The sequence below is a fragment of the Chelon labrosus genome (genome assembly GCF_963514085.1).
Source record: "Chelon labrosus genome assembly, chromosome: 24".
In the NCBI taxonomy this organism is placed as follows: domain Eukaryota; kingdom Metazoa; phylum Chordata; class Actinopteri; order Mugiliformes; family Mugilidae; genus Chelon; species Chelon labrosus.
In genome coordinates, this window is record NC_140357.1 from 1,990,863 (window position 1) to 2,010,790 (window position 19,928).

The following is a 19,928-nucleotide window of genomic DNA, read 5'->3' on the forward strand; positions in this document are numbered from 1 at the left end:
AACCTGGACTTGATTAAACAGCAGATTTGTAAAATCTTTGTCGTACTTTAGGAAAGCCAAACTGCAAATCTTGTTCAAACATAGACGGATAGATAGACAGATAGGTGGCGTTTATATTACAGCGTTTTGATTTGAGCTTTTGTTTTACTCAGGAAGCACAGTGTTGACTAGCAGACAAGACATGAGCCAATGTGTACTCAAAGTGTATATAACCTGAGACACCAGGTACAACCGTTCCCGTAACACCTTCCTCGTCCACTTCTTTCCTCTTGATTTCACACATGGCCTACATGGAATCAGATTTACTGAACTCAACCATCGAGATAAAGAAAAAAGCTGAAACGAGGTCCAACAAGCTGTTAGTCTGCTATGTGAAGCAATGCTTCACTTAAAGCCAGCCTATCCTGATGAAGACATTTGTCGAAAAGTAAGCCTAACAGTCATCAATGCTCTGGAAATCTTCACAATGTGCATATTTTTTGACCTCAGATTTTCCATATCTGTGGGATCCGTCCCTCTCACCATGAACGTGACTACCCCTGGCAGCTGCATGGCGGACATGCCACTCGCGATCCAGCCCGATCTCAAAGTGCTCTACATCGTCACCGAGTTCATCATCGCCATGGTGGCCATCACCGGCAACTTCCTGGTCTGTCTGGCCGTCACACTCAACAAGAAGCTACGCACCGTCACCAATTACTTCCTGGTGAGGAGAGCAAGGGGACCGGATTGATTGAAAATGCATCATTCTTATAGCTACAGTGGTCCATTCCTGGCAACAACATTAACAGGAATAAAACAATGACATAGGAAGGTGTTGTTAATGTTATCTAGGTAGTGGGTGAACAAACCATTGCCAGACTTAAAACCAACATGAAAAAACAGAGCAACCTCTGCATCCGTTAAAACCTATCCATTGCAAACAAGGCTGTTAGACCTTGTGGAATTCATCATGTTAGTCTTATCCAGACTTACTGTGCCTGTTCTTCATCTTCTAGAAGTTCAGAAACGGACTTAGCAAGTGTCCCTAACCCTTTAGACTTAAGCCCTATTCGCACGGGACTAGTTTTATCTGGGGACGTCTGGTAACTTGTAATAATAGCGGAGGTCGTCTGTGATCTTAATCTCGTGCGAATCGGCCTTGTCCGTAATTTGTAAAGTAAAAATTACACCACAAATTACCTACCCTATTTCTCGTGACACAGAGGTCCTGTGATAATACTAATCCAGTGCGAATCGGCATCTCTGTGATTTTGGGGTGTGTTTTTAATTTTTCAAGACTTTTGTCTGATTCGCAGCTTTTTTTCTGCCTCTCATCACTTATGAATTATGAAGGATGTGCTGCAAATCAAAGTCTGGACAGCGGGAGAGAGGTCGTTCGTAATTTCTTTCCCGAGATCAATAGTCTCATCATGTTTTATTTTTAAAAATATATATTTTTTATTATCAATTAGAATTCGCCAAGTAACTAAAGCTGTCAAAAAGTGTAAAATGTCCTCCGACCTGCAGCGGAATGAAGCGGAAAGTAGCAGAGACATAAATACGCATAGAAAATTAGAGTGAAACACAGAGTTTGCTTATCCCGTGCGAATGCGCCACATGAAACACAGTGTTCACATCAGTGTATTATTAATGTAGTTTATGTGTGTGAAGGTATCATTGGCCGTCGCGGACATCTTGGTGGGCCTGGTGGCCATTCCCTGCGCCGTGCTGACAGACCTGGGTAAACCTCACCACGACCTGCCCCTCTGCCTGGTGCTCCTCAGCGTCCTGATGTTTCTCACGCAGGTACGGACGAATCCGCAGCGAAGAAATTCCCAAAGACCGGAGGAGAGGGCCGTACAGAAGCGACAGGCTGGGGAGGGAGTTGGACTTTAGGATTGTAGAACAGCAAAACAATCTAGACTTTTACTAGGGTGGAAGAGTGGTGTGGCGGTCAGCACTGATGCCTCACAGCAAGAAGGTTCTGGGTTTGATTCCATGTGGGCAGAGCCGGCCCAAGCCTCCATGAGGCCCTGAGCAACATTTGATTTTGGGGCCCTCTATTTCTGCCACTAATTTTGAATATTTCTCATTCACACACCTACTATAAACTCATTGCAGCTCTGTTGTTAATATCATCCTATTGTCAGTCTGATATGTTCATTTATAATTTATTAACACATGTGAATGTACGGTTAAACTGTAGCGGCTTCGTAACGACTGACAGGACTTCCTCTGGGTTTATAGCTACAGCGGTCACCATGACAACAGGGCAAACTCAAAGCACCGAGTTTGATATTGAATATCATCTAGTTTTACGAAAAGTAACAAAAATAAACCAGTATACAATGAATTTAGTGTAAAAGTGTCGTCTGGTTTATTATTTTTGGTTTCAAAAAGCTGCGACAGCAATGTTAAAAAATAATTTGTAGCGCAAGAACGACAATAAAGTGCAACAACCAATAAAATCACTTATAAAAATAATAACAAATTCAATTGTTCAAAAACAGACAATTAAATAAAACAAACAATAAAATGTCAACCAAATACTTTAATAATGAGGTAAATTAATGAGTTAATTAACCTCATTATTTAAGTTAAATTAATGCTTGCTAACTTGCTACCGCGCTATCAAACGTTAGCAACTTTGTTTCGAAGCAAAAAAAAAAAAAAAAAAGGCCAAATACTATATAGGGCCAAACCCGACAATTAATTCAATTGAAGTTAAAGCTAAGTATTACACAAATACAAACAGTTACCACGAATATTAGGCTATTTAACATTTTAAAAGATAAATTTCTCTTGTTTTTAACTAGCTAGCTAATTTGCTATTAACGGCTACACAAATCTCTTTGGTAAACATTCTATTACCAAGACATGTAAACATACCTTTATCTTGGAGTTTTTTCTCCTCTTATTCTTCTTTTTTTCTTTTCTCTGCCCCTGAAAGATATATTCTTTTTTTTTTTTTTTGCGACATTATTTGGACTTCAACCACCTCCGCTTTGGATGCACGGCAGGAGGCGCACATGACCGGTGCAGCGGAGAGCTTTGACATTTAAAAAGAGGCAGTAAAAACTAGGCCTGCATCAACAGCAGCACTCTGTTGACATAACATTGTGTTTTTGTACAGTAATATATCGTTGACCACATAGAAAGCATCGGTTATACATGCTAAATAAATAAATAAATAAATAAACTTTGTTAATTGCTCTTGGGGTCCCCCTAGTGGCCGCGGGGCCCTTAGCAGCCGCTAACTTCTCTTATGCCTTGGGCAGGCCTCTGCATCAGGGGCCTTTTCGGTGTGGAGTTTGCATGTTCACCCTGTGTCTGCGTGGGTTCCTTATTGTTGTCACTGAATTACCAAATTTTATATAAAAAAATAAATAAATAAATGTTCTTCTTTCCTCCAGAGCTCCATCCTGAGCCTGCTAGCCGTAGCAGCAGAGCGCTACATGGCCATCCTCCTACCCTTTCAATACCAACGCATCATGAGCCACAGGAATGCCTGGCTGGCCCTCCTGATGACCTGGGGCTTTGGGGCCGTGTCCGGCTCTGTGCCCCTCATGGACTGGCACAGGAATCCTGCAGACTCAGAGTAAGGGCAAACGAAGGTGTGAATGGATAAGTGGTTAGAGTTAAAATGATGTATTGCATTGGCTGGGTGAAGAGATGCCTTGAATCCTGTCATTCCAGCTACTGCATCTTCACCTGCGTGGTGGACATGAGGAACATGGTCTACTTCAACTTCTTCTTCTGCCTCCTGGTGCCGCTGGTGGCCATGTACATCATCTACGGCCACATCTTCCTCACCGTCCGCCGCCAGCTCAGGTGCATCGCCATGGCCAGGAGAAGCACAGGCGGCGCGAGGGCTGCAGACAGCGGGGGCCTCGGGACCGGGACGGAGGACACGGGGAGCGGATCAGATACAGGGACGGGGACAAGAACAGACATGGCTGGGACTGGGTCTCTTGTGTCTCTCCCTGAAACTGGGACTACCATCTTTACAATCGCCTCTACAGGTTTCAGCGCCAGATCTGCTCGAGCCGGGCCCAAGCTGGGGGAACTCAAAGGGGTCAAATCGAAAGCCCGCACCCGTCAGGATCTGCGGAAGGCGCACTCGCTCTTCCTGGTCCTGTTTCTCTTCACGGTGTGCTGGATGCCCATCCACCTCATCAACTGCGTGCTGCTGCTGTGCCCGAAGTGCGGGGTCCCCATGTCGGTGATACTCGTGTCCGTGCTGCTTTCCCACGCCAACTCGGCCATAAACCCGATCCTGTACGCGTACAGGATGAGGTCTTTCCGGCACACTCTGACGGGAATGTGGAGAGCGCAGCGGAGCGTTCAGCCGAAAAGCCAGTAGAGGACAGTAAAAATTGAGTGATTATTTAACAAAAATTGCACTTGCTTTAATAGAAGACTGAAATAACTTTGCTCAAAGAACTGCAGAACGCTTCACAAATAAAAGAGACAAATCAAATCAACATAACTGCGTGCTTTATTGATATACAGTAAAGCATTTTATAATACAGTAGTAAGGCATATATTTGGTGGATTCTGATATGTTGTGAAGTATTGATGCATTATTTGAAAAGAACGGCGTGAGAATGAAACACAAACGTTAGAAATGAAGAAAACCGACAACAGGTAATTCAGTTTTTCTCGGAACCTCTTGGATCATGCTGCAAGAACCCGACGCAACGCCGCCCGCGACTCTTCGTCACGGGCTTCTCTGAGTGGTTGTACATTAAATAAGGATGGATTCATTTAGTCACACATGCTTAATATCACACAGCAACAAAACCAAAACTGCTTCTTTTTTTTTTTCTCAACCAAAAATGTAACACCCTGCTAGAATAAACTCCCCTCCTCCACACAGAAACACAAAGATCTAATACGTCCCACCAGGTTTGACAGTAGTGCACATGGATTCATCAGATTATTCTTTTTTTTTTTTTTCTGACAGACTTGAGAAATGCAGCGGATGCATTAGAAACATTCAGCCCGGAGGCTCCTACAGTGAAGCAACGCGTCCAATCAGCCGCCGATAATCGATTCGTAATCTGAGAGGAGGCTGTAGTACAGTAGAGAGACCGCCTCGGAACTTCGGAAAATTCCCTCACGAGGTAGAGCTTACATTACCGGGCCCCTTTGAAATGAAAGCATTTCTTGGTTGAAACTGGAAACCATTCAAACAGAAGAATTCCTCAACATATATCTCAAAATAGCAGCCTTTATCGCACTGTGCTCAGATTCTAATTAAAATAACATTCTTCCTATTACAGTATTGCTGACAGGGGGGAGATAAAAACTGACGCGCGGTGTACTGTGTGCTCTCGAACGGCTCAACAGAATGTCAACCCAGATAGAAATGTAAATAAAATCCTCGCAAAGCGTGTTTCCATGCAACAATTGGAGCAGATTTGCAGCAACACGTGTCAAGTTCGCATTTAATATACGGATGCTACGGAGCTAAGGTTGTAGTATAAAGATGGCCACAGAAAATTCAAAATTTTCCTCTACGGGCATTCATTTATAATAACGGTTGTTTGCTCAGTATAGGCAGTCTTGAATGGAGGACGCATTGCGTTCACACTACCAAACGAGGTGTGAACCTCCAAGTGGTTTCAGATTGGATCTCTCAAATGCGTCCCGGGGGGTGTTCACACCTGTTTTTGTACAAGATCGGATTGAACGGGCCCGTAGGCTTTCTTGAAGACGTTTCGCCACTCATCCAAGTAGTTTTCAGTTTTAAAAGGACTGGTGGGGAGTTCACACCTTGAGAATGGAGCCTCTGACAGATAATGGTGCAATCGAGTGCCATTACTTGAGTGTCCTCAAACTGAACAGACACAAACCACCGCACGTCCGCGAATAGATAACAGGTAACTCCGGACTCAACGGGGAATAGCACTAGCGCATTATAACAAAATATTGGTGAAATGAACGAGTTTCACGGCAGATAATGTGTTATTTAGAGGATTCGTTTCGGTGCCCCACTCACTCCCACTATATGGATATACACGGATCAAAATATCGTCCAAATGACACCAAAGTTGTATGGGTGAGTAAACGATCGTATTTTATGCTAGAAATAAGGTCCAGGTTGTAAAAAATGGTAGTTCCCGTTTAAACGCCAGCTCCCCACTGTTAGAACTGAAGAAGCTACTTCCATGTTTGGCGTTATTTAGAGGCTGCGTTTCGGTGCCCCATTCACTCCCACTATATGGATATGCGCGGATCGAAATATTGTCCAAACAACTCCAAATGACACCAAAGAAGAATGAAGAAGCTACTTGCATGTGTGGCAAAGGTCTTCAAGAAAAGTCCCATTGCGTTTGTTTCAGAGTTTTTTGGGGCATACCTGAGACCTTCACAGACATAGAAGAGAGGCATTTACCAAGCAGGTAGGGTCTACTGAAAACTGAAAATCGGAACAAAAAGGAAAACGCTGGAATAATTTGGCCTCGGACCGTTTGTTTTTAAAAACGCCTCCAGTCTTTGTCTCACAGCGCAGCTACAACTTTAGCTTGTTGCCAGCCTTTTCTGGGGAAAATTTTAAAAAAAACATCGAAATTTGCGTACGATTTTAAAGAAGTGTTCTGAACGATGCCTCGGCACACAGTACACCGTGCTGCGAAGAAATACGGTCACAAAAACTGCCGACGTATAGAGATGCGAACAACAGGAACAGAAATAATGAGTGGATGAATTCAAATAGAATTGAAACCCTGTAATGCAAATATGGAAATTAGGCACCACACACACACACACACACACTCACGCATACACAAACACACACTCAGGCTCGCAGACAACGTACTGTAAAGATCCAGGATGCCTGCATTACCTTGACAGTAGTGTACGCTGTTATAGAAAGACATTTTCCTCTTAGAAAGCACCCTTATGATTACAATCATTCTTTTTTCTTTTGTTTTTTTTTTTTTCTTTTTGGATACAAATGTCTGAAATGCTTTAGCCGTGTCCCCAATTACAAAGAGATGGCAAATATACGACCACACTTAACACACTTATTTGTATCTCATCTGTCTTTGTGTGCCCCTTCCCCCCAAGTACCCAACTCGTTTTATACAATTGCATAGAAGTTTAAAAACCAGCCTCTGTTAATAAAACAACTTCAGGACGCTTTAAGAAACTACTGAAATCTACAAGTATGTTATCTGTTTTTTTTTTTTTTTCTCCAAACGCATCGTTGCTGGAACTGCAATCCTTCACAAAAATAGACGTTATATGTATTCTCTTTGTAAACTGTTTCCAATCCAGTTGTTTTGACTAGAAAAAGCATGCGATAGGTTGGAAGGGAGGGGGTGGGGGGAGGGGAGGAGGGAGGGAGGGAGGGGGTGGGAAGGAGGCGGGGCTGGTGGGGGGGGGGGGGGGGGGGGTTAGAAGGCGGGATCAGAAGGGCAGGGCCTCGTGCTGTTCGGCACATGCTCGTCCGTCATCACGCTGACCAGTGACTCCATGGCGCGGCCCAGATCGTCGGCCATGTGGAACAAACTGCCGATGCTGGGACCTAAGGGGAGAGAGAGAGAGAGAGAGAAACAATTAGACGAATTAGGCCAGCCTAGGAATGTGATGATAAATCATATCTTCCAACTAATGAATGAATGTGAAATATTTACAGTGCACAGAGATTTGTGGAAGTAAAAAGAAAGAAGAATGAAAGAAAGATAGGGCATAGGTGTCATTTCCACTGTTGTTACTAATTTTAGCCAAGACGCCAGCCCTACTTCCCTGTCAACAAATTCTTTGGTGGTGGAAAATCTGCTCCTTATTAAAAGGGAACTACTGTTTTTTACAACCTGGACCTTATTTCTGGCATAAAATACGATTGTTTACTCACCTATATAATTTTTGTGTCATTTGTAGTCAATCGGGAGATATAGTAGAAGTGACTGGGGCACCGAAACGCAGCCTCTAAATAACCCATTATCTGCCACGAATCTTTTTCATTTCACCAATATTTGCTACTGCTAGTTTTTTGCAACATGGCTGAATATTTTTCTGATTCTGAGGTTGTGGACGAACCACAGCAGTAGCAAATTACAGGTAAACAAGCCGATGTCAGAGATGACATCATCCAGGTCAGAAGACATCATCCGGGGTCTGCAGGACAATCTACAGACGCCGGATGATGATAACGGCTAACTCCGGACTCAACGGGGAATAGCACTAGCGTAAGATAACAAAATATTGGTGAAATGTACAAGTTTTGTGGCAGATAATGCGTTATTTAGAGGCTGCGTTTGGGTGCCCCAGTCACTCCCACTATATGGATATACGCAGATCTAAATATCTCCCGACTGAATGCATATGTTGCAGATTCATAGCGGGATGCGTCTGCATATATATAGTAGTTTTTGAACTGAGTCTGGCTACATCACGCTAAATTAATTCATTTGGTTTCTTGCAAAACTGACTTCACGTTCTGTCATCCAAATAATGGTTGCGGACAAAAGTGGCAGGCGGAAAAGTGGTATTCGAGCAGAGAAGTCGGTTCCTCAGAGGCGGAGGGGAATGAGATGAGAAGGTGGGGAGAGAGACAGCCGAGCAACTAACCTCTCATGGGTGTCCCCTTCTCCCTCCTGGCTCATGGAGAAAAGTAGGAAAAGAGGAAAAGAAAAGACAGGAAGAAAGAGTTAAATCAGCCTTGGAAAAGGAAAGGGAAAGTCTGAAAGAAAAGTTAACATTTTTGATTAAGGGCGCTCCGATCAATCGGTCCCCGATAGTTATTGACGAGTCCACCTCTGTGCAACTTGTCAGCACTTGCAGATGAGAAGAAGACTTGGTTTCTTTTGTCTGCCTACTGTAAATTAATAATGAATCTCTCTTTATACTTAAAGGGAAAAATATTCACCAAATTAAATTTATTTTTGTGGCTTCAGTGTGATTTTATTTATTTTGGTGTTGTAACTTGGTGTTCTGTGCACATTGAAATTTTTTAAAATTTTTTAATTTATAATTTTTTTTCTTTTTTTAAATGTATGTTATCAATGGTCATATCGGATTGGCTGCAAAAATGCAAATCAGAGCACCCCTAAATTTGATAATAGTTACAGCTCCAATAAGGTTCATTGTGAGTACCTAATTGCAGGGACACGTGGTGTCCAATCTAAACATTTGATCTCAAGACCACTATTTACACAAATGCTTGCAAAGATGTATGGCTCTAGACAAAACAAGTAAAATCTTACTAAGGGGTGACTCTTTCTAATTTGAAACATAAGCAAGGACGGTTTCATTTCAGATTATTTGTCTCATCGTACTGCCATTCTCAGAAAAGAGCGGAGAGGAGCCGTTGACATTGCGTACCCTGGCTATGAGGGAAGGAATTGTTGAGCTGTTCCATCACTTCCTCCAGCCCAGATGCGTCTTGGGAGTGGCCGAACAGCTCGTCGTCACCTGGAACAGGAAGGAGACGTGGTTACGTGACTTCCGCGCCGCTGACGCGTTTGGAAAATGTGAAAAACACACATGCAAACAGGTGGAAGCCAGTCTGGCCTCCTAAAACTAACCCCAAACACTCGGATATAGATGCTGCTCCTGAAGGGTTAAATCTCTATTTATATCCTCTATGATTCTAAAAGGGTGGGTGCACATTAAAGGATTTAAGTGGAAGCGTGTGTGTTCGCCTCACCCATTGTATCAGTAGTCTGGCTGGCGGCCACGCGGAGCAGGGGGAGGGAGGAGTCGGACCGCTGGGAGGAGGTGGAGGGAGATGACAAGGCCGTGCCGTTCACCTTGGAATCCGTCTGAAAAAAAACACACACACAGAGACATTTTAAAAATACGACAAATTGGGAGCTGCGTCACACGGCTTACTTAGGGGAAGGGTGATGGGAACTTTGAAAAGAGTTCTTTTCATTCAGGAGAGCAGCGGCTTCCTGTGCTAGCCGCTGCAGCATGTGAAGTGAAGGCTCGCGCAGCAGACTCTGAGAAAAGACAGCCAGGTTCTAATTGGCAGCGTGTTGATGAATTCAATCAGATTAAGGGATGTTTAAATGACTTTCAGTCTTGTTTGGAGAACGTTTAAGGGTTTTTATGGGAAACTACCTAATGTGGATTGACATTGGTTGCCCCATTTGAGACCAAGTTGGTCAGATTAAAAGGTGCTAAAGTGGTGGATGGGTTTGTGTTCAATACATTTTTTTAAAAAGAAGAAGATGAAGAAAGGGTCACACAGGTAATAACGTGCTAAACAGTAGTAGCACACAATGCGTGAATGGTAAGAGAGAAGAAATTGGATAAGAAATTAGAGGATAGGTGCTCAGAGCGAGAGAGAATAGAGGATAGGTCCTCAGTGCATCATTAAAAGCCCCCAACAGCCTAGGCCTATAGCAGCTAACTAAAGCATGATTCTGTGTCACCTGATCAAGCCCTAACTATAAGCTTTATTAAAAATGAAAGCTTTAAGCCTAACTTTAAAAGCAGAGAGGGAGGCAGACATCCCAAACCCAACCTGGGAGCTGGTTCCGCAGGAGAGGGGCCTGCTAGCTGAAGGCTCTACCTCCAGTTCCACTTCCTGAAACTCCAGGAACCACACGTAAGCCGGCACTTTGAGAGCGAAGTGGTCTATTAGGGTGATACGGTACTATGAGGTCTTTGAGATATGATGGAGATAGAGGTAAGGAGGAGGATTTGAAATTCTATTCTGGATTTTAGAGCGAGCCAAGGAAGAGAAGCTAAAGCTGGAGTGATATGATCTCTCTTGCTAATTCCCGTCAGACCTAAGGACCTTCGGATTCCTTGATTGATGGTGCCATTGGACAGTTCAAAGCAACATTGTCTGCCAGTCCAGTACTTCCACATGCAGATCTGAAGTCAATAAGGGTCCTGACTCGCAAAAACTGCCCCATGTAAGACTCTGCATCCAACCCCATTTGTTTTCCGGAACTTTTACAGCTGTTGTCAAATTGTGCAGCAGATTGTGCTGCCGTTTGTGCCGACTCTGTGAGCGTTGCGCATCGGGGTTGTACCTGCTCCAGCAGCTGTCTCAGCCTGTGCAGTTGCGACTCCAGCTGTTTGTTGTGATCCTCCAGGATCTGCATGCGGGCCTCCAGGCGCCCTTTGTGCTGCCGGAGCAGCTTGGCCTCGGCGATGAGCTCGGCGTCGCGCGCACTCTGCGGCGACACCGGGAGCATCTCGGGCGGCGACGGCAGCGGGGACAGGCCCTTCCTGTCGTGGGCCTTTTTCAGGCGGTCGTACTCGGATTGTAGCTTCCTGGAGGAAGGAACCAGAGAGGAGGTTACTTGATGGTACCGTGGGGAAGGGGATCTTCACGCAAGACAAAGACGTAATCTAAAGGGGACATTTACTGGACTAAAGTAGGTGTTGATGGGCGGCTAAGGCTCAGGTGGTAGGGTAGGTTGCCCAACCTTGAGTGGACGCCTATAGAGGTGTCACTTGTTACCTGGCAACAAGATCCTTGGGGGCTAATCTGGAGAGACTTTGTAACTGTAGACTGATGTACAACCTCTACGTCCCCAAGTGGACTGAAGCATTCAAGGAAATGAGTCCCACGGCTCTGGGAGATGCGTCCGGCCACTGACCTGTTCTCCTGCTCCAGGTCATTGAGGACCCTCTCCAGCTCTCCCTTCTCCTCCGTCTCCATGGAGATGAGGATCTGGGCGGGGCTGCGGGGCTGGCTGAGAGGAGAGCCTTGGTTCAGAGACTGGCAGTAGTGCTGGATCAACATGTGCTCGTCATCGCTGCAGACACACACATGTCAAACGCGCCCGCCGATGATTCGGAGCACACGGAAACACACGTTCATATAGTCACAGAAGATGAGTGGGGAGCGCACAAACACACACACACACACAAAGGAAAATGGAGAAAAAGAAAATCAGAAAGTGACTGACAGAGCAGTAGAAGAAGAAGAGGATTGCACCACAGAGAAGGAAATTGAAATCATGGTGGGGACAGAGGAAGGACCGGAGGTGTGGTCCTCGTAACATCTGTTTGGAACTATTTGGATTTTAGCGAGTCGACCGGCCACACCCGACGAGACCCAAGCCCCCGCAGAGTTTGGAAAGATTTTAATTAGGGTAGGAGTTTAGAAGCTGCCGTCTTCCCCGCGCCGCTTTTCAGCTCGGGCCGATCTGCCAGTCTGAATACTAAAGCAGCCGCTGTTTTGAAAAACAACAAATCCACTTCAAAATGACTGCTGACTTGAAAGTAAAACTCATTATGGGCAGCGAGCGGCTCGGCTTCACTTCAAAACAGCCTCCAGACACTTCCTGCCATCTATTTAGCTTCATCAACAAAGCAAGTTATGCTGATGTGTTACACCGGAGCCCATTCTACGACTTTGCAATTTTAATTGCAGGTTCGTACCGCGTGTAACTTTACACTTAACCGTCCCTAAAGGGGGAATTTGTCTCGCAGCCAGACGAGAATGCGCACAGGCTACGGCAAATAAATGCATGACAAAGTGTCCAAAGACCGTCTGGTACGTGCAATGGGACTATTGTAGAAAGGCCAAGACTTGAGCAGCTCTTGATGTACAAGGACGCGTTTTGGCTCGTAGCCTTCACTAGGGTCTTATTTTAAATGGAAACAACCAACATATAACAGCCAGAGATCACCTAAAAATGGGGGATGGGTATATTATCATGTGGTTTTAGGCCGATCATTGGACCAGATGATGCCCAGTAGAGGTGTTCCTTGGCTGGTATATGTATATGTGGATGACCAAACCCACCTTGCAGGTTCCCTATTGACTTAGATGCATATGTGCATACATGTGATTGGTTGTTTCCATTTAAAATGACACATTTTTCTTTACTTCATACATTATTTAGATTGTCCTTTGCAGCGTTCTTCTCGATGACCAGGATGAAGGCCACGAGCCAAAGTGCTGCTGGAGTCTTGACCTTGATTGTTCAGTAGAAATGCTATGGTTTTATGAACTAAGGTGTACGTACAATGAAAACGTCCTGGTATCCAATGTTTTTAAAGCTTGACTCATACTATTAGTTCAAGTATTTCAGTCTTTGTTGCTTCAATTTTGAAACATGGTGTTTTAGGGTAACCCTAAGTCCAAAGCGACGTCCTAAAGTACGCCAATTTCAAACTGTAGCCGCAAGAAACATATGTTTGGTCCGTTCAAATTGGTTCGCCTCAACTTGTCAAACAGTTCTGCAGGCGATCCGTGAAAATTATTTGGGCTGACTTGAGTAAAAACAAACTGGGTGTATTAGTTTGGGTGTTTAAAAATGTGTCTACTGGAGCCACGTGTAAGGAATCTCATATGAGAACAAACTCTTGAAATGGAGAAGAGTAACGCTTAAGCTGGACAAGAAATTTACGTTTACAAATTTGACTAAACATTTCCTTTCTTTGCTTCCTGCTACCACATTTCTGTAGTTGTCGATAAAGGTAAATCAGATGTTCTGAACTACAGCTGTACGTGTGTGGGATGCGAAAATCATAATATGACTTGGAAGAACCATTCAACACAGTCACCAACACAACCAGCCAATGGAAACAAAGAAGACAGGGCCAGGTCACAGACAGCGAGCCAATCAAGTGAGTGGAGAGACGGCGATGCGAAACACACAAACAAAGAAACGAACAAAAAGCGGTCCTCACATGCTCTCATTGGGTGAGATACTGTCATTCAGATAAGAGCCGTTACGATTCTCCATTTCCGCTAACCTGCGGAGGGGGGAAGAAACACAGCAGTCAGTCCCGAGGTCAAACCGAGCCGAGCAGTTAGCAGGTGAGAGGGAACATCCTGAAACTTTACCACTGCCATAGTCTCAGGGTGTTAAAGGATACGTAGTTTGGTAGATATACTATTTCTAATGGATCCACACTGCTCTATCACAACCATTGACAGCCTTTTGCTGTGTGATGACCTGAGGAACTGATACGCATTTTGGAACAAGCCGTACTGTCTCTTTCTCCTTTCTCTCACTGAAAGCAAATTATTTATTCATCTCCACCCTGATTTTATAGTGGTTACAGGGGTAGCGTTAACCAAATATTTTCCGTCATTGACCGCTTTTTTTAAAAACTGTGACAGAAAAATCTTAAGGTCTTCTGTCATTTTAACAGATTGCAATTCACACCCCTGACCACTTGGTGGCGAGTGACGCTATTAATTGGCTCTTGACTCTAATCGCAATTTGCATTCGCGGAACTTGGTACACCATGTCTATGCGGCTAACGGCTACCAAAATGGAATTTGCATACCACCGAAGCACTTCAACCCTACAGTGCCATCTAAGAGCCGTTAGCGCTAGCAGTCCTGGTCTGAGTATGGAAAAGTCGTGTCGGCAGCAAAAACTTTTTTTTTAATACCGTTTTCAATACCGTTCTGAAAAAGTACTTAAAGTTAATGAAAATTTAATGAAAATTAAATGCTATTGAATATGTCAATCATTTTAAAAAATTAAAGTGACGGGTAAAAATAGATTATGAATGGATTTTTATGACCCTGTCAGTCAAAAAAAACATGCAACCTCTGAGTGGTTGTGTGTGGTTTTTTTGTTTTCTTCTTCTGAATGAAACAAAACTGTTGAGTAGGCGGTCCTTAAAGTGACCCAGGACGCATTGTGTGTTCACACTACCAAAGGACGCATCCCAGACCACCTCTAAATATCTGATCTGATCGCTCGAATGTGACACCAACGCTTCCTGGGTGTTCAATTGCCCAGGACTATTTGTTAATGCAGGGTCTGAACCAGACCTTACAGTTGCTTACAGAGGGTGGAAAGATCAACATTCTTCCAGAGCATGAATTTTCATTAATTTTGCACAAGATCTGAGATCTGAGGCGTCTGCCGCCACACTAACACGACGTGGGAGGCTCAATTCGTTTGCGCCCCTTAATCAGGATAACTCAAACAGTTAACAGTCTTCACAGACACTACATCTTCAGCAGAGAAGTAGTTCCCATGGAAACTGTTCACAGAAAGATCGGCTGCCGTTGAGCGCGACCGTCAGACCGTTCCTGGAAAGACACATTGCTGTTAAATGTTTAAATATCATGTCGTTGTGAGCCCTACAAATGAATTCATCTCCACTGTACAGGAGTGGAGGCATAATTCCACTCAAAACCAGAGCAAATCAACAACTGTTCCATAAGGTAAGTGATCCAATGTTTTTATTATTTTTTAACGTGTGTGAAAAGATCCTTTAGAGGAAAAATAAACCCTGGTATTATCTTTGGAGAGACCAGTGCCTGGCCTCTAAGACCAGCTTTGCAGACAACCCCCCGAGCTGTGCTTTTCCAACAGCTCTATCACGATGAAATAGCGGTGAGTGAGTGAAAAGCCAAAGATTTAAATTGCCCCGCTGCTATCACCACTAGATCACTCTCCTGGTGTTTGGAGTGTCTGCCCAAAAGCGAAGAGATTTTGGGGGGCTTTATCAGGGCCCAGATAAAAAAATAAAATAAAAAAATAAAGCTCAGTACTTGGCAGTGGGTGTTTAAGCAGATGGACTGTGACAGACTGGCATTTACCCAGGCTGGTCCATTTGTACTCATAAGCTGCTATTCACCGCAGAAACAGGAGATAACCTGCGAGCCGTCAGCTCACTCAAGGCTTAATTATGTTTCTCCTTCGCCCTAACGCCTCCCTTTAATCTGCTGCTGGACGGTATCTGGAATCCAGCGAATCTAGACGCGAGCAAAGGGCCCAGAGGGGGTTTGTGTGACTCAGCATGTGCGTGTGTGTCCATCAGCATCCGTGTGTGCGTTAGCCGGAGGCAACAGTGAGTGGTGTCAAACACTCGATGGCAGGGATCAAAAACAGGGCCTGTGGCTCAGACCTCACGCTGAGTCCACTGAGGAAAGCCAACAGAAGCCCAACTGACTATTTAAATGACAGATTGATCGGCTGCCTCATTGACTCATTGTTTGACTGATTTGACTGCTACTTGTTTCTCAGCGGTGGGTTTGTGGGAGCAGTTAGTGTCACAGCAAAACTGAAGGAACTCTGGACGCAACGCTATTGACGGCTTTTTTCTCTTCTCAGTCTGGTATTGATGAGGTTTCGTAGCGCACAGGCTGGAACAAGCAACATTTCAAGATGTCTGAGAAGGTTCTCAGTCATCCAGGTCACGGTATATCCAAAAACGTTCAAGAAAGGTAACTGGATTTGTGGAGCTTCTTGAAGACGTTTCACCACTGATCCAAGTAGCTTCTTCAGTTCTAAAGGACTGAATGGGAGTTAGGGTTTAAAAAGGCCCATCTGTGACGCTGTCCTGAGAAAGGTAAGTATCTGGTCATCAACAGACACTAGCCATGCGAGTTTCTGACGGGTAACACCCACAGATGTTCTTATTTAAACCCCAACAAGTCCAGTTCTTTCATTAGCATGTGTACATAGCCTACTGGTCTAGCACTGCAGAATGCTTATTCACCAAAACCGTCAAGCATCACATCTGTACATTATCAGCCAGCGAGCGTATGCAAAGGGATATCATGACATTTCAGTTGAAAACTTTCCATAAGCTGAGCTTAAAGGGAAAGGAGGTCAATTCTGCTTTCCTTGTATTTTAAATTTTAAGACGTACCTCACCGAGAACGCAAAATGCTTTGGATGGGCGTCATTCAAAAGGTGACATACTTTGGATAGAGGTGGTTTTTGTAGCGGTCAGGTTTACAGAACAAATGATAAAAGACTTGCTGAACGTGCAAGACACGAACCCGCAGTGAAGCGATGTGTTCGACCGATTTGTGTAGTCAACTCTTGCCGAAGAGGTATTATGTCTGTACTTGACATATGGAGTTCGCTTATAGATCTGACAACCTGCCCTATGAGAATCCACCCCAGATTACTACCTGGAACTTGATTAGTGACATTTTATGAAGAGGCTACTGAAAATGGTTTCCCAAGAAGGAGGTGGACAATAGAAACAAGAACTACTACCTTGCAGTCGAAGGCTTTTGAGAGTCAGTCAAGTTGTATTGTGGATTATTTTGGTAATTTGGTCAAAACTTGTATATGAATTCTTAGGTAATTACCAAAAATATGTTTTACGTTGACAGTGACCCTGAACTTTGACCACCAAATACATCTTTGAGTCAAAGTGAACAGTTCTGCCAGATCTGAACCTAGGTAGCCAGATTTTTAGTATATGAGTCATTGGACAATGGACAATTCCATTGTAGAGAATTGGATAGCCCTACAACCAATCAAAGCCAATCAAACCAATCAAAGCCATTTTGTTGTAAACAAATTCAACTCAACAGTGTTCAGATAACCTGTGTAACCAAGTCGCTGTTACTCACTGTCCGTCATCGCATCACCCAAACGATTTGATTGGCCCTACAGAGCATTATTAGTTCCCAAGGGGGTGACTCCAGACCAAGTTCCCACCACAAAAAAAATTTTGGGCGGGGAAATTGGTCTGGCTTCTAGGCTAGAACCTCAGACAATGATTACAAGTTCACATGTGGGTCAGTTAGGTCCCATACTGATGCCTTTTACTATATGTGAAGACATTTGAACAGAATTTGTCATGGTATCTCTCAACACTCAACAATCAAGCAAAGACATCTTCCAAACTTATTCATTCAGGAAAATCATTAATGTATAGTTATTCAATGAGGTTTGTGGTGAAATGTCAAAAGCTATTGCTAAATGTCGAATTTGAAGAAAGACTCAAGTTTCAGTGCTGGTCAAATCTATACTTAGCCCTAGCTCAGAACCCAAGATTGTTGCTGCAAGCCGGGACTTCTTGTGACAGCCTTTGAATGGAGACTCTCACAGACTGAACTTGTTGACGCTAAAGAGACACAATGTCCGGTTTCCATCACTTCTAAGTCACCTTCAGAGGACTGCACAAGCTGTGATATAAATGGGCCCGTCAAACTTTATGTCAACAACCCCGAACAAAATCTTTTGGACTGGCTGTATTTGACAAATGCAGGAAACACAGATTTGCATGTTAAATGTAATGTCTAGAAGGATTACTCAGGCTAAATCCATGAAAGGGACTCACTGGTTGCAAACAGGAGAAAGAAAATAAACTTCTTTAAGATGTCTATTCAGTGTTTCGTGATCAGTTGCTTTAAAAGGCCCTTCTCATCTTCTTTCATGAACAATTTTTAGATTTATTAAGTAGAATGATCAGGAAATAGCTGACCAAAGGCTCCCCAGAACTGCGTCAGTAAAGAATTAGGGCAACCGATCCCTTGCGAGTTAACGGCTACTGTATAACACGAGAACGGTGGGGGGGCATGCAGACATTCCTGATGAGGGAAGTGTGCTGTGCTTTAGTGTTTCATCAAAATGCATTATTCAAAATCGCATGATTCAAAACGACTCCAGTGTCGTGTCTTCTCCGTTTCCTGCTCACAACGCTCTGAGCGTACCCTGCAAAAATACAAATAGGGGGTATTACCGGCTGGCGTAGTGCTCGATCCGAGTGTGCGTGTCGTCGTGTGAAAGCTGAGGGGATGAGCCAGGCCTGTGAGAAAGAAACAGAAAGAAAAAGGCAGAGCTCATAAATAAAACCAAGGGGGACTGATGATCCCCATCACACTGGCAACACACACACACACACACGTTTGTATGGCTATCTTAGTGAGGACATTCACTGACGTAAAGCATTCCCTAGGCCCTTACCCATCACAGCTAAATGGCTATTCCTAACCCTCACCCTAAACCCAATTGACACACTGAACCTAAAACCAAATCCTAAGCTCTAAACGGCGCTTTCAGGGGTTGCGAGAAAGCGGGGACTGGCCAAAATGTCCTCAATTTCCGAACATGTCCTCACTCAGATGGTCTGGAGCTCACACTGTTGTACAAGCACACAAGCAGACACGCACACGGCAAGCCGCGTGAATCCACGGGAGAGCAATGAGGGGAGCGACAGCACGAGGAGCAGATGCGCGGCGGCGTGAAGCGCTCTGTAAATAAGCTTGTATTCGGCGCTCCCGACTCGGAGCGCGTTCACTTCAAAAGAGCCGTTGGATCTAAGATCTCGCAAAGGGAAAGATCAGCATTCTGACATCATTAAGGAGTAGTCTCCAAGGACTTTAACAACTTCTCCTGCAGTGCTTTAGTCCTTGAGAACTTAGGGTTTAACTCTTTAGAATCCTTAACAACTTCATTTTAAGGATACATGGCGACATAAGCCTTATAGAACTCTGGATTCCTTTTCACTTCAATTGTAATGCTTTTGCGTGCCAACACACATTGCTGGAGCTCAAGGGACAACTTAAACTAAATTTTTACTATGGGGTACTCTACGGTATTAATCCAACCGTTCTGTGATGTGGGAGTGGAGTAGCAGCAACAAACGATGTAAGAGATGTAAACCCATCCCAGCCACAGACACAATGACATTACACAAAGACTATGAAATGTGTTGTCTTAGTAAGACTAACAAACACAATGGGATTAAAAGAAAATGAAAGTCAGGTATGTTTGCGTGTGTGTGTGTTTGTGCCGGGTACTCACGCATGGTCTACGGGCCAGAAGTTGATCAGAGTGATGGGACTGCAAGACAAAAAAACGTGAGATGGTGACACAGGAAGTGGGAGGACACTGCACAGCAAGGCATGATGGGGGTCGTAGTATGCAAAGCAGCAAGGGAGGGGGGCTAACGGCGAGAGGGGGAGGGTGGCACCAGACTGACACAACCAACAGTGTGATAATACATGAGTTATAGTGTGCACATGCATGCAGTGGTACTCACACACGCACACACAAAGACAAACAACCTGCTTAGTTCAATAAAACCATCCAAATGACATAAATCACTATTAAAAAGACAGCGTATATAATTAAATAATCCCAGGATGTGAAATATTACCCTTAATATGCATGCATGGGACGTTGTCTTCACGAGAGGGAATTCAAGGACACCGAACACATAAACACAATATAAAAGGCGCGTGTGTTACATTGGAGGAGAGAAGACAAACAGCCGAGTTACACATTAATCCCACGCAAAATATC

The 19,928-nt window shown here is 44.2% G+C and overlaps 2 protein-coding genes across 2 annotated transcripts in view; one reads left to right on the forward strand and one right to left on the reverse strand.

Moving 5' to 3' along the window:
- Positions 1 to 523: 523 nt before the first annotated feature.
- LOC311509515 (adenosine receptor A1-like) lies at positions 524 to 4,379 on the forward strand (the record flags this gene model as incomplete). The annotated part of the gene is made up of 4 exons (XM_084574754.1): positions 524 to 706; positions 1,654 to 1,788; positions 3,396 to 3,580; positions 3,679 to 4,379. 4 exons carry the CDS (start codon positions 524 to 526, stop codon positions 4,343 to 4,345), a joined length of 1,170 nt encoding a protein of 389 aa, XP_084430880.1. The 3' UTR covers positions 4,346 to 4,379.
- Positions 4,380 to 7,385: 3,006 nt separating this feature from the next.
- The window catches only part of dmd (dystrophin), a gene marked incomplete at its 3' end in the record, with an annotated part of 278,458 nt that continues 265,915 nt past the window's right edge, over positions 7,386 to 19,928 (reverse strand). The window contains exons 78-85 of the mRNA XM_084574167.1: positions 19,428 to 19,466; positions 18,364 to 18,429; positions 13,597 to 13,662; positions 11,553 to 11,711; positions 10,980 to 11,223; positions 9,641 to 9,755; positions 9,316 to 9,405; positions 7,386 to 7,516 (exon numbers count right to left, since the gene is read on the reverse strand). Of these exons, the coding sequence (XP_084430293.1) occupies positions 7,386 to 7,516; positions 9,316 to 9,405; positions 9,641 to 9,755; positions 10,980 to 11,223; positions 11,553 to 11,711; positions 13,597 to 13,662; positions 18,364 to 18,429; positions 19,428 to 19,466 (910 nt within the window). The remainder of the gene's footprint in view (positions 7,517 to 9,315; positions 9,406 to 9,640; positions 9,756 to 10,979; positions 11,224 to 11,552; positions 11,712 to 13,596; positions 13,663 to 18,363; positions 18,430 to 19,427; positions 19,467 to 19,928) is intronic.